The sequence below is a fragment of the Podarcis tiliguerta genome (genome assembly GCF_965153285.1).
Source record: "Podarcis tiliguerta genome assembly, chromosome: 12".
NCBI classification, from domain to species: domain Eukaryota; kingdom Metazoa; phylum Chordata; class Lepidosauria; order Squamata; family Lacertidae; genus Podarcis; species Podarcis tiliguerta.
In genome coordinates, this window is record NC_139545.1 from 24,600,644 (window position 1) to 24,615,716 (window position 15,073).

Below are 15,073 nucleotides of genomic sequence, written 5' to 3' on the forward strand. Positions count from 1 at the left end.
GACACTAAAATATGGGAGATGGCGTTTTAGGAAGGTATCCTGTTCCAAGATGGATGGAATTAATCTCTGTGCACACAGCAAGCAGGTTACTCGCACACAACTTTCACCTACTCACTTGTAAAACCAATTCATTCATACACTCTTAAGGTCTGGGTCCCAAAGCATATATATCTGCAACACGAACACTGTTGGGCAGCACCAAAAGACAGGGAAAAATAAGGATGGGAGCAACAACAGGAGCAAGGAAATGTTTTATTGAAATGTAGGGAGTCAATTCCACATATGAAAACCTTATTTTTTCCAATACCATTATTTAGAAGACTCAATTGTCTCATAAATGAAAGGTTCCATTCTAGCCATTTTATCACTTCTGAGATACTTGATGCATTGTAGCTCGCTTTGACCAGTTTTGAGAATTCTTGTTAAAACCAGCTCATGTACTGACCCGACAAGGGAAAGCACAATAATACTTAAGTCAGTAAAAAAAAGCTCACATTTATCACCTTGTATTCCAAGGGGCTTCAGACTGTTAAGTTTACTACATCTCCAGTTACAGTAATCTTCCCATCTAGCAGTAACACATTGAATCAATAGAAAGCTTCCCTAAAGATAAGGAACTGGATGCATCCTTTCCTTTTCTGACTGTAGCAATGCAGATGAAAATGCCTACTAGGAAGCTGGTATTTAGTGGCAGTCCAGGTATCTCAAAAACTTTTCACTGCCCTGTGCACAGCTCCTTTTAAATTTAGTTGCTATTGTAAAGTTGGCATCTTGAAATTTAAACACTCTCATTTCAGCATTAGTGATGTTTTATTTTTTTTACATGAATTTATTTGTTGCTTATTCTATCCTTACCAAGAAAATTCTGTGCATACTAGCAGGTAAATCCCTGACACCCTAGTATGCATTTTGGTCCTAATATGCTACAGTATTATTAAAAAAGAAAATAAAGTTGTTTTCTCAAATGATCATGTTGATTGAATATTATCAAGATTGAGACTGGAACAAGTTTTATTTCAAAAACTGCCAATTACCTACCAATCCTAAAAATAGGTGAAACCCAATTTCTATGGCTAATGGTTTTGCTGCATTTTATGGAATGCCATTTTAAAAATAGGACCAGTACAACTCCTGTAACACCAGTGCATTGGGGAACCTGCTCAGTAAAGACAGCTTATGATGAATAATCACCTGCAGAAGAGGAATACATAACAGCTTTATGATGGTGATTATCCCCATTTAAAAAAATATTTTATTACTTAAAAAATAATAATTTAGTTTTATCAGTTGCATTCATCCCATAATACAATTATAATCATGTAAAGAAAAGGACTGCAATGGTGCTGCCTCATCACATCTCTGCCATATTCTACACTGGTGGGGTCTGAAGAGAGGTCAGTATGATTAAGAACCATAAGAACACAGGGTTCAAAATTATACAAGAAATCCACATGTATACAACAGGTTCCCCTCTTCAGACTTTTCCCTCTGCTGTGGCCTATGTAAAAGTTTCAATAGATAGTTCTACCTGCATGAGTGCAATCCAGCTCTCTTCTTCACACCATTATAATATTGGAAGAATACCATCATATGGACAAGACAGACTGGCAGGGGATATAATGATTCAGCCATTGTATGCAGCCCCTTTGTTGTGATTACAATTCAATGAATTAGAAAACATAAAGCTACTGTATCAGTGGCTTGAATGGCCAAATTATATATTTATACACGTGTGTGTGTATATAAACATTGCTAGTATTTCCATGTGCGTGTAAAGGAGGGAACTATTCAAAATTGCTATTCATATATACAGACATACCTTGGAAGTCGAACAGAATCCGTTCCGGAAGTCAGTTCGACTTCCAAAACATTTGGGAACCAAGGCGTGGCTTCCGATTGCCCACAAGAAGCTCCTGCAGCCAATCACTGCGGAAGCCCCACTGGACGTTCAGCTTCCAAAAGAACGTTTGAACACCGGAACAATCATTTCCGGTTTTCAATCATCCGGGAGCCAAAATGCTCAGCGATAAAGCTGTTCAAATTCCAAGGTGTGACTGTACTGTGTAAAGGCCATATGTGAACTTAGGTATACACTTCTTCTGTAATGCAAGGCAAAAGAGCATCCAGAAATTTGCTCCACCTGCAGTTAAATCAGCAGCGAGAGACAGTGAGTTTAGCTCACTTTAGAAAAAAGTCATTTTCACAGCACTATTATACATACTGGGTTGTTTCTCATGAAGTCACTGCACAAAATCAACAATTGGTATGTTTTTAGGAACTAGCCCATATTGCATAGAATCAGAGTTGGAAGGGACCCTGAGGGTCATCTAGTCCAACCCCCTGCAATGCAGGTACGGGGATCAAACCTGCAACCTTGGTGTTATCAGCACCATGCTCTAACTAGCTGAGCTATGCTGTTGTGTTGCACACATCATGTCAGAGCAGTCTGTAGTATGGCCCTAGGTAAAAACATGGCTTTGTATCCTCTCACACACTTATGTCAAACTCATCTCAATCCGGTGTATACACCTTAGAAACCAAATTGCTTTGACTGGAGAAATGGCAACCAAGTCTGGACATTGACCTTCTAGAAACTGAGAAATGTAATATTGCTCATGATCCAGTTGGGTCAAACTTGAAAGCATGCTACTGGAGATTTGTATGGCCACCTCAAAACAAAAGTTAGTTTATTCTAAGACGCAAGCCAAGGAAAGTTGTGGGCAAAACAATAAGGATCATGCAAAATCTCATTGCAGTAATTCTGCTTGGTGAACGTTGTACCAGTGCTTTTATTGGAGGATGCTATTTTTCTGTAGATTTTTAAGCTTATCACTGTTTGGAAAACAAGGAACAATAATATAAAACTATTTTATTGATAAGTGTTCACCAGTATTTACAATAAAGTAAATAATATACAGTCTGCACCTTCCACTTACTATAAAGTTTTTACCTGGTCCCTTTAGAACCAAGTAGCCACAAATACTAAAGACTTGAAAGGACTAAACTGGGGGAAAGATGCATGCACAACAGTCGTATAGAACTACAAAAACACTTGTGAATTTGATCAATCTGCCATTAGGGTTCACTATTAACTATCAAGTTTTATAAAACACTTTGCCTAAAATGAAGAAAGCAGTACCAAATGTTCTCCTGTAATAAAACAAAGCAAATAGCACAAACTCTTTTTTTCTTTCTGTTTATGCAAAACACATTACTTCAAAAATAATCAAACTTGTCTCAGTAAAACGTAGCTTTCAACATTTCTGGTAAGTTATAGTCATACATATATAAAAAAAGGGGGGGAGGGGGATAATCCAAACAATTATTGCGCTTCATCCTCTGGGCATGAGTGCCAGGTTAGTCGTTCTTCATAAAAAGCAATTACAATCTGAGGGCATTTAACATTTGCTTCTTTGGCGAGCACCAGGTCTGCTTCATCAGAATCTTTCCTGTTTTAAGAAAAGAACATGCATTCAGGATTTCGTGAGCCTGCAGTCTGAAGTACCGCTACTCGACCTTTTCAGTAGTAGTTATGCACACAACCCAATCCTAGATATATTTATGCAAAAGTTTGTCTGATTTAATGCAGCAGACCTTTATTCCCAGGCAAGCATGCACATGATTATCATAGACCAGGGGTGTATGCGGCCCAATCACCTTCTCAATCCGGCCCACGGACGGTCCGGGAATCATTGTGTTTTTACATGATTAGAATGTGTCCTTTTATTTAAAATGCATCTCTGGGTTATTTGTGGGGCATAGGCATTTGTTCACCCCCCCCCAAAAAAAATATAGTCCGGCCCATCACATGGTCTTAGGGACAGTGGATCGGCCCACGGCTGAAAAAGGCTGCTGACCCCTGTCATAGACTTATCATTAAAAGGGTCAAAGGAATTCAGAATTCCTGCTCTAATTATTCAAAGTTTGCTGAACTGAGAATCTGGGGCAGTAGCAGCTCTTCAAAGGGCATACTAGGTATCTCTTCCCATTTGTAACAAAACCTAAGCTGCTGTTCACTGGGTATCTTACACAATCAGTAAAGCAGTCAATTGGAACTGAGAGGTAAAGCAGTCAATAGTAACTGTTGGGGGAGATTTCTGAATGTAGCTGCTAATGCTGCAGGAGTAAGTAGGCCTTTGTTTCAAGAACACATGAATAAAACTGAGCTGCAAGTGTGTAGCTGTGGTCTTTGGAGTAGAAATTCAGTCTTAAACTGTAACAATTTAAATAATCATACATAAAAGTACAGTAAAAACTAAATAACAGCAATAGTGGTTTAAGTTTGATAGAGGTGGTAACAAAACAGGCTAGGGCTCTCTTCAGTTTAAAGCCTAGTACTAGTTAGTTTGGTACTAAATGGCAACAAGAGTGCCCTTAAGTTTTCTAAACTCCTTAAGTAGTAAAGGACCAGAATTACCAATGCTCAGAGGGAGGACTAACCCAACCACCAATAGTCTTTACATCCTATTAGTCAGTTTATAACAGAAAAATTATATTCTTTATCAAGTTCAGTCTAAGATACACTTTGCACTGCTGCTGAAATTTCCATTCCACCACTTACCATTTCATAAGAAACATAAGTTCCCCACTACTGTCTGTGGCTCCAATTATTCGCTCAGGATCAAGACCTCTTGCAAATCCCCTGGGTTTATCAACCTGTTTGATTAAATATGGAGTAACATTTAAATACGTTCCAACTATTGTAGAAAAGCTGCCATAGAACACACAAATCCCCTCAAAGGTCTTCCAGAATGTCAGCAAAAAATTTTACCCATCAATTGTTTCATTTCACTTTCCATGAACATACTGATAACTTCACAGTACTAAAGAATTAACTTTCTGCAGATCAGAAGGCATTTTTAGAAACTTTTCAGACTGAATGTTAAAGAGGCTACCAAGATGTAACTTAGTACAAGAAGCTTGCAAAACTGCGCTATAACAGCTCTTAGGAGATACTAAAGTTTGTATTCATCACATGTTAAAAGCTGCATGGCTAACCACTATATTATGATGTTATACCAACCTTTGTTCAAGGAACCGAGGATATGTTATATCAGGAATAGGGAGCCTATAGCCTTCCAGATTTTGTCGGGCTCAAAACTCCCCAGTACTGCAATCATGACCATTGGATAGGATGATGGAAGTTGTATCCCATCCACCAGGTCACCACCATGCCTAGCACACCTGCTCCTCCCACACCTGCAGGGCATCTTCCCAACGCCATGAAATAGGTTGAGATGAGTAGCACGGCGGAACAGGCATTTGAACCTGGGTGTTCCTGACCCTAGTCCAACACACTAACCACTACACCTCATCAATGTATTTTAGGAGAAATCCAAACACCAATCCAACTTACAGACTCTCTTTTTTTCTTTGATTTGCTGTCATCAGACTCACTATCAGAAAGAGATTTTCTTTTGGCGCCCTCTGTTTTTTCTTTACCAGCTTTCTGGGAACTCAGAAAAGCTTCTATTAACTCTGGACAATCCAAGTTTTCTTCTGGTTCCCATGTGTTATCGGCACTAAAACAAAATTCATGAAAAAAGGAATGGAAGGAATTAGAAATCCGGATCAGATAGCCAAACTCTATAAAGTCAAACCACCCACCCTAACAAAATGCTAAATTGTGCTCAGTTATTAAAGACACTGAAGTCATATTTCTCTGCAATTTAATTTTATGTGGGCCAACTTGGGTCACAACAGATTCTGTAAAAATATTTCCAACCTACTTGTGTGCAATCATTTAGACTTAAGATTATCGAAAAATGGTCATGGGTTACCCAGATGTAGACAGTAAGGTTTGTTAAATGAGCTGAATTATTATTTCAGAGTCCACAAATAGTAACATAAGCAATGCTATATAGGTCAATTGAGCCCTATAGTAATGTTCAGTTTGCAAACATGCAGAATTGCACACAATGACAAATAATTTTTTGGGTGTTTCTAGACTTAGGCTGAGTTTCTAGTCTTTCACAAGTGACAGAGAGAAATGAATCAATACTCTTCTGGATTTTTCTTTTTGAAAACCTTGGAATGCTTACTTTGGTCTATGCTGCTATATTGCTATTTATAGTAAAGAAGTAGCATGTTTAGCTCAATAACAAAGCAAGGTTCTAGAAAAACATATGCTTGTTAATTATGCACAACTGGGAGAGACCATGTTACACTTTATAAAACCTTGCAAACTAGATGGGGTGAGAGAAGAGGTCTTGCACTCAGCAAGGACCAGTACACTAAGAAACATTTTCAGCAAGATGTATAGAATTGACTGAGAAGAAAAAAGCAGATTGTTTTTGTAGTTAAGATTTGTAACCTTTTCTAAAGTGACTAATGTGTGTTAACAAAGATGGCAGCATGGTTCTTGACTATATTAATTCAGTTTTAATTTCTAGTTCAATCAGCAGCTTTTGGATTACAATGGTACCTCTAGTTAAGAACTTAATTCTTTCTGGAGGTCCACTCTTAACCTGAAACTGTTCTTAACCCGAGGTACCACTTTAACTAATAGGGCCTCCCACTGCCGCTGTGCAATTTCTGTTCTCATCCTGAAGCAAAGTTCTTAACCCGAGGTACTATTTCTGGGTTAGTGGAGTCTGTAACCTGAGGTACCAATGTAGTTACAGTCGGGTGTCAAATGACACATACTGCCAATAGTGAAGGGAGGTATTGCCATCAGTACCATGGGCTGAAGGAGTCCACACAGCCAGAGCTGTTTTTATTTTTTTTACTGCAGCCCACCACACAGCTATTATTAATTTAAATCATTTCTAAACAGGCAAGTCAGAGATTTACAGGGAAAAGTGATTCTTTCAAAATGTTTTCAGCTCTACACATGGAATTGTGGCCTACAACCCCAACCAACCAAGCACAGAAAATAGTAGTTCTGGATGAAGCTCCTTACTCAGTAAATCCTTTCCATTTCAAGAAGTACTCAACCTTGCCATTAACTACACGCCTGTCCAGGACTTTCTCCACAACGAATTCTTCAGGCTCTGTTTCTTCAACTTTTTTGCCTTTGCCATTCTGCTTTTTCCCCATTTTATGCTACAAAACAAAATCATTTGAAAAGATGTATTTTAACAGTTATACTACTATTCGATTCTAGGTCTACAGGACTTATCAATTCTCATGGAAAATTTCGTATTTTGCTCAGTGAGAGAACAAATTATTGTAAAAAGAACCCTTCTGGGTCAATGAAGTTAATTCCAAATCTCTTTTGCAATGAATTCTAAATCCTTTTGTTTGAAATAATTGTTTGCTATTTTGTTCCAAACAGCTTATTGCCATTCGCTTTCTACAGATGGGTATTAAAATATATTGTATAAAAAGTAAGCTTTAAAAAGAATTTTGGGATGGCACACAGAAGATAGAAGGATGAGTTTCTTTAGCTTTTTTAATTACTTGCATATATGTTAGACTAATAGTCTTCAACTTTTTCAGACCTGGGGCCTACCTTCAGCTGAAACATTCATTTGGGAACCCATTTCTTAAATTTTACTACAAATGGCAAAATTTTCACTTTATATTGTGGTAGTGCTGCTGCTGCAAGCCACTTTTGATCAGTTAGCAACCCAGTAGTGGGTCCTGAGCCATTAGTTGAAGACCGGTGAGTTATATATGCCTTGTTAATAGCAATTCAACAAAGTTAATAGCAGCTTGAGCATTTTTCAGATGCTAAATCTGAAACATTTATTTAACAATTACATCCATGCATGATTTTGACTTTCATTATAGACAGCAGAACATACATGTGCAAAAACATACTTGTGCAAAAGTTTCAGAGTTGCTCTTGATAAAGCTCGGTTGAAACTTTGTGTTTACCGTTCACTAATACAAACGCCTATTGCATTGCTGGAACTTTATAAATCAAGCACAGCACACTTTAAATAAGACTGAAAATCACTTTAATTTAAGCTCCACTTAACAGCCAAACATTCAGATAACAAAGTACTACATCCACATCATCCTCAAAGCATTCCAACTTCAGTAATGCACAATTTAGTGTAACAGGATTATTTTCCCAAATTTTCCCTATGCATTGGCTTGAAACCAGTATATTAGTTTCATGCTAAAAATGCTGCAGTTCAAGAGTCAAGTGCAGAATAGCAGACAGTTTTGGAAGCACTCCTTAGGCAGTGTTCGAAACTCCTATTGTTCAGGCGCATTTTGTGACAGGTAATTTCATTAGTGCAAGCAGTTTCTGAGCTATGGGCACAGTACTGCCCCTAAGACTTCACATTAAAACTACAGAGTAGAAGGAAAGAAGGACCTTTTTCTGCCTTTCCACTTCCAACTACTCTCTGAAGATTGGAGGAGAGACCCTCTTAAGAGTATTAGGGGGTGGGCAGGGGAAGGACTAGATCAGGGGTGTCCAACTGGTCAACCGTGATCGACAGATCGATCCCCAGATGATCGTTGTCGATCGATCACGGGATCCCTATTGCTCGCCTTGTTTAGAATTATGTCTCCACCCCCTCCCCCATGGTCTTTCCCTGCATCGTCTTTAGTGTGTGTTCCTCTGTTGTCTGCTGTAGCACTGCATTTGTCTCTTAGCAGCTGTCATTGGTGAGCAATTTATTTTAATTTTGCACACTTAGAAGTCTGACCTGCCCCCCTAAAATGGTTAGATCACTGCCAGCCACCCCCCCCCACGGGAGTAGATCACAGTCTCTTGGGAGTTGGACATCCCTGGCCTAGACCATGTGAAAAATGAACGTAATATTTTAGCTGCAGTTCATTCATTTTCAGCTTTGTATTCTTGTTATAAAACGCGCACTGAGATATTCTGTTGTTGTGCCAATAACTTAGGTTTAAGGTGCCCTTTAGCTCCTAGCTCTCATATCTCAGTTTCTAACTCTGTCCTTAGGCATTCAAAATAACAAATATGAGGAAATCATGTTGTATATTGATCACCAAACAATCCTTTGGAGAAAACTAGATTGAAGGAAGAAATGGCCATGATTCAGAAACCCCATGTTCTGTCAGCTCCATAATAATATACTTTCTTTTCTTGAGTGCCAGATGGCAAATGTCTTTTGATACTCAGTTAAGTGTCAAAAACAGCTTGACAGAGTTATGATATAGGAAATCATCTATTCAAAATGGGTATGGCAGAAATGAAAAAAAATACATATGTACAAGAACATTGCACATAATATGCCCAAACAGGCAATGTTAATGTCTCTTGCCCTCCAAGTGCTACCAAGATTACCAAGGGAATGTGAATATGTGGAGACAGTTTCCAGCAGTTAAGACTGCCAGTGTGTGGGGATTGTTTCCTCTCTAACTATGGGAATTTTGGAGATAATACAAAACTAGCAACCTACTTGTGCAGTTATACTGTCATATCCCTGAAAACATTTGGAATAAAGCACAAAAGAAATCAAAAGTTTACGAATATATGCATGCCATATTACTAATTAAGTCTCTGCATTGACACTCCCCACATCCAAGTGAGTATTTCCCACCCACCATTTGAAATTCAGCTTTATGTAGCTTTATACAGCTGATCATTCATGTCCAATCTTGCATGTGAGGAGGGGGCATACACCAGTCTGTCAAACAGACCTACAGTATTTTAAGCTCTTGGCAGAGTGGAGGGATATGCAGTTCATGTTATCCCTTCCTTAGAAACCATGCACTGATACAATGAGTTCTCAATTTTCAAATAGCACCCTCGGTTAAAAGCTCAACTGTTGATCTAGATTTATTTTTTAAAAATATTCCCAGCGTATTTTTAAGGAACTGATGCATAATTAAAATTTATGCATACTAATAATGGCATACCATTGTACAATGTAATAATATATTACGTAAGACCTATACTGTAGATAGATATGTGAAAGCAAATGGAAAAAAGCTGAGAACTATTGAATGGGGACATTATCTGTCTCCTCCTTCTCCCCTCCCAAAGGAAAATTTTTGGGGAACACTGAAAAAACTCTATCATCTACTCTTTGAAATTAGTTAAATGCACCAATACTTTTAGAGATGCAATCCTATGTGTGAGCAGGAAGCACCATGATGAGCCAGAAAAAGCACACAAGACCCAGTGCTTACTGGGCAATAGCATGCATTGTAAGGAGTTAAGCACTCATTTAGGAGCTGTAAACACTTGCAAATTTCTAGGTTCCCCAAAAGCATTGTTCTGTGAAAATCCCAGAATTTTCTTTCTGTATGGAATACTGCTATCGGGAATGATGGGAGTATCATGCAGAGACACAGAGAGAAATTTCTGTTAATTTACAACCTTCACAGCCTGTTTGAAACTGTTTTGTTTGTTTTAAAGCTTAAGTTCAGAATTCAATGTTTTTGGAGATCCAATTTTTTTACAGCTCCTGAAGGAGTTTTAAACTCTGAAATGTGAAGAGCAATAACAAAATAAATAGCGCCAGAACTTGTCTCTTCCATTTCCTGTCTCCTCACCTGGGAGTAAAACCAAATGGGTGTGTTTTCTGCGTAAACATCCCTTGGATTGATATGTAATTTAATAAATACACTAAATAGGACAACTGATAGATCAATGATGAATTTTATGTTCTTAAAACAGTAAAATAAGCATAGGTTTGACAGCAAACCCAGTATTGCGTCCATATTTAACCCGTCCCCACTGAATTCCATTTTCCCAAACAAAAAATCAGTATTTTTTCTCCATAACTCCAAATTTCTAGAAACACTACATCTCTAAATTTACTTATTGAATCTTACAGACACAACTAATTTTTACTATTGAATTCCCATTGCCACCTGTCTTAAGAGATCACTTTCCTCTCTCAGGAACTATTTGATTATACTGTACTCCTAGTTCAGCACCTTCTAAATTGCATGCCAAGGGCCAATACTGCTCCAGGAGAGGGGCTGAAGTGTACCTTGAAAAATGAAGCTACTATGTTGGCTGCATCCTTGTTCCATACTTGGTAGAATGAGGAGGGGCAAAGGCAGCACTGATTCTCTCCTCTCTTTAGTAATATATGTGCAGCAAAACATTATCCCAGGGAAAAAAGAATGATGCATCGGACTGCATGATCACAAGTCCCTAAGTGTTGGCTGGCCTGGCCTCAGTTATCTAGCAGTTCCTCATCTAAGTCCATGGGACTTACCACAGAGTAGATCTGCACAGAACTGAGCTGTTGGTACCTCACCTTGCTCTGTAGTTCTGCTTGAGGCCAGAAATTATCCCTAGTGCTGCTTCCCCAGCTCCAAAAAGCGATGGGGACAATATACCTGAAAGTGCTTCAGACACACAGTGCTACTTGGGGACACTGACTTCTCTTCCCTTCTGGCTGCAAACGTGGAAGGGAGGAAAGTTAGAATTCATTTGGGTGCTAGGAAGCCAAGGAACTCAGTGTACATTTGTTACTATGCAAATCATTCTAGCTTCTTTCTCCAGCTCCAGAGGTAAAAGGGACTAATTTGTGCAGTTGGTGACACATGCTACATCTTGTAGGACCATAGCCATTCTAACGATCACCTTCAACTAGGATCTAGAGAAGCACATGATCTTCCCTCAAGTTGCATTAAGCTTGCAAGAGTGAGGAAGGATGTCTATTATGTCAGTGCTTCTCAAACTATCTGATGTGGTGGATGGGCAACATTTCCCAATTCCATGTGCCAGGGACCAATATCTTACCTGGTCCCTGAAGCATCCCAACCTGGACTATGGTGGAGTAGCCATGGATCAGCAGCTGATCAAGGACCACCACTTTGAATAGTACTGGATTATGCTACAAAGTTAACTAAAGCACGGGAATTCCCAAAAATATTCCTACTGCTTAGAAAAGCAGCTTCATCCTTGACTGAGTGAACACAGGCAATAAGCGGGCAGGCCACCAACCTGTACAGTCGTACCTCTTGTTATGTTTGCTTCATGATACGTTTTTTCAAGTTGTGTCCCGTGGCGACCCAGAAAGAGTTACTTCTGGGTTTTGCCACTCACATGTGCGCAGACGCGCAAAATGACGTCATGTGCAGAAGCGGTGAATCATGACCCGTGCGTACGCAGACGCAGGTTGCGAATGGGGCTCTGGAATGGATCCCGTTCGCAACCAGAGGTCCCACTGTAGTTGCAAAAAACATGTGCCAAATTTTCAAGGTGCAGATCCAGGAAGCACGTATATATTTATCATTTTAAGTGTAAGAATGAAGGGTGACAGTTAATTCAGAAGGGAAAATATAACTAAGCCTTATTCATGCATCAGAACTCTGGAAATTAGGGGGCACCAGGGACCTGCCTCTTCTGCCCTGCCCGCCCCTCCCCTCCCCACATTGGAGGACAAAGGTCTGCAGTACTTGTGCTCCTCATGTGCAGGGTTCTAATTCACATTACACCTTACACAAGGTGTGGAGGCTGTGCACCAGTGCAGGTAGCAGAGCCAGCAAGTGTCTCACTCTCCCCTTTGCATGAGTCCAACCATCAAAAGGCTTTAATGCCTGAACAGGTCTCTTGTGTCCCAGGCATCCAAGTGTTTAGAAAACAACCTCAATTAAACCAAGACCTCCAACTCTGACCTTATGTCAAGTGTTTTAGTATGTGCTGGAATCATGATCAGTTATATTAAATGATCATATGCAAACAAGCCATGGCTTACATACCTACCACCTGTGAAGATAAAGGCAAGCCCAAGAGGCTCAGTGGTTTAGACCACAGAACCACCCACGTCCCTTAGGCATGTTGCTACCACAATATAATTGTTAATATAAACTGGAACTGGCAGTAGATGCCACCACATGCCCTCTTAAATAGATTGCAATCTACCACCCACGCAATACCATTTCCTCAAGCGGAACGTACATTATTACCTCTATAAAACAGAGGTGAGGAATTGAATCATGTATCAGGCTTCAATAACAAAACACATTGCTATAAAAATTTACCTCAGAGTGGTTTCCAGCAACCTTACTTGTTGATATCCAATGCAGCCATACTCAGAAGATGCACTGAAATCAACGGATTTATGTTACTTGAGCCAAATGAGTCCAAGTCATTTGGATATCACCCACTTTCAGTGTCTGGTGTTTTTTGGAAAATAATGCTGGGGAGGGGAGATGTGGATGTATCTTTTTACACAGAGATGCCAACTTAATAAATCTGAAGAAATATGGTGGTAAAATCCTTACATATTTTAGGTGGTCATGAACTTACCAATGTAGATTTATTGGTGGCCATTTTTATTGCAGACTTGCTGAGCTTTTACTAGAAAAATGCATGACAAAAGGAATGTTGCATTACTCAGAGAAAGGCATCTCAGTACAAGTATGGTCCTTCTTCTATCCAGGTGATGGGGAAAAAACTATTTCAAGTACATTAATAGAGTATGAAATTAAGCCTCCATTATGCTAGTTATTATTTGGAATAACAGTTACCTACAATACATTATATGCCTTTTCACTAGTCAAATCTCACACATCCTGAGTTAGCACTAAAAAAAAAGTTTGAAGGAACTTGTTATTTTAAAAATCTCTAAGACAACAAGTTATAATGAAATAAAATCTTCAACTGTAAGGTATATTACAGAATCCTGAATCCATTTGTATGTACTTAGATCAGTGGTAGATGCAACCATTCAAGAAGATTCAGGATTAGTCTATTAATCAGCAGTACATCTACTATATAGGTGACCACTGCACCTTTTGACACATAACTTTACACATAAACTGTACAATAAAACATTTTGCCAATTCCAAAACATTAGATAAGTAAATACAAAATACTTTCTCAAATTCTGCAGTTCTGATTCATGGCGTTTCCTCTGCAGAGCTATAAAAGTAGCATCACAGCCATGAGATTCAGCAAAGCAAAGGAGAGGCCAACCCCCTCCCTCCTCCCCCGCAGCTCTCTTGCACTCAGCAATCCTGAGCGCCTCCCACCACCACCTTGCAGGAGATAAGATATCATAGACAATTTCAAGCCAGGCCAATCGTGCTTCCATTTAGGAGAAAGTAAAGAAAAGAATCCCGGAATGCGAGAGCAACAAAGGCCTGTTGCAAAGAAATGAAAGCTAAAATAGGTCTTAATAGCACGAGGTGAGCGCGCAAGGGGGAAGGAAAGCAGACCCAAACGGGCCTCTCCCATCACCAAGAACATGAGAAGGCAAAGATGCAGAATCGGCTGCGGTGGAAAGCGCCATATCACCGCGTCGTGCAGGACGACTTCCTGCCGCCGTCGCCGCCTCCTCTCTTCGACGAGCTTGAAAAGACACCGCCACGCTTTGACCCCCATCTGCAACCCCAACGCCACCCCCATCCAAGGCACTGAACCTTCATCTATATCTATAGATCTATAGAAGTCCACGCTTCTGAGCTCTGCTTTGTTCGCGGCCTGTGCCTCCTCCTCCCCCCATCACCGTTTGCTGATTCTTTTCCTTTTTTTTGAGGGGGAAAAAAGCGGGAGCGGAGTGAGAAACAGCCCCCCGGCTACAATCCCCATTAAGACACCAACTAGGGAGCAAGCGATTTTTAAACTTCAGAAGTGAAGGCCCGAGGCGGGGATGCGTGGTCATCGTCCTCTTCCCCACCCCCCACCTCAATCTACAAACAAATAGCCCCCAAAAGCGGGTTCGGGGGTGGGAAAGGCCTAGCTGGTAGGAGAATTTTTTTTTTTTTTTAAGGCCCCCACAAGACGCGGGAAGAAACGGCGGCGGCCCAAACCTGAGGCGGGAGGAGCGGGGTGGGGAAGGGAAAGCGGCCACGCCTGAGCCTCCCTCACAGAGTTACATAAAACATAATCCTAATAACGAGGGAAAGAAGAGAGGCGCCCTGGTTTCCCTCCCACCCCTCGCCGTCCTGCTATTCCGAACGGCCGTTAGAAGAGGGGGGGAGGAGATAGGAAAGTGAGGCGAGGGGGGGTGAAGAAAGCGAAAGATACGGACTTCCAATGGTGGGCACAGCGGCGCTCGGCTCCCGCGAAGTCTCCTGGCTCCCGGCGCGCACTGAGGCGGCGGCAACAGCAGCAGCTACATCTGAGGGGGCGGGGAGCGCGCGCGCGAGGCGGAAGGGCAGGGAGGGAAAAAGGAGGGGGGCGGGGAGGGAGCCGCAGCCAAGGGCGGGAGCGCGGAGGGGGGCTGGGCAGGTTTTT

General features: G+C 40.6%; 1 protein-coding gene across 4 annotated transcripts; it reads right to left on the reverse strand.

The window, feature by feature from the left end:
• Positions 1 to 239: 239 nt before the first annotated feature.
• On the reverse strand, positions 240 to 15,006 carry CBX3 (chromobox 3). Of its 4 annotated transcripts, XM_083405231.1 has the most exons (7): positions 14,868 to 15,006; positions 13,142 to 13,192; positions 12,874 to 12,936; positions 6,902 to 7,044; positions 5,357 to 5,522; positions 4,562 to 4,656; positions 240 to 3,449 (listed from the first exon to the last, which is right to left on the reverse strand). In XM_083405231.1, exons 4-7 carry the CDS (start codon positions 7,036 to 7,038, stop codon positions 3,323 to 3,325), a joined length of 525 nt encoding a protein of 174 aa, XP_083261357.1. In that variant the 5' UTR covers positions 7,039 to 7,044; positions 12,874 to 12,936; positions 13,142 to 13,192; positions 14,868 to 15,006; the 3' UTR covers positions 240 to 3,322. The 4 variants fall into 4 exon arrangements, with proteins under 4 accessions (XP_083261357.1, XP_083261355.1, XP_083261356.1 ...); XM_083405229.1 differs by lacking the exon at positions 12,874 to 12,936; XM_083405230.1 differs by lacking the exons at positions 12,874 to 12,936; positions 14,868 to 15,006 and adding an exon at positions 14,647 to 14,797.
• Between the last annotated feature and the right edge of the window lie 67 nt (positions 15,007 to 15,073).

Bases quoted from the DNA above. Each gene is read 5' to 3' on its own strand.
- CBX3 (XM_083405229.1), bottom strand. From the start codon at position 13,165: ATGGCCACCAATAAATCTACATTG. The intron at 7,045-13,141 runs GTAAGTTCATGA...TTTGTTTTGTAG, and splicing joins CCACCAATAAATCTACATTG to CATAAAATGGGGAAAAAGCA. The intron at 5,523-6,901 runs GTAAGGAGCTTC...ATTTTGTTTTAG, and splicing joins AAATGGAAAGGATTTACTGA to TGCCGATAACACATGGGAAC.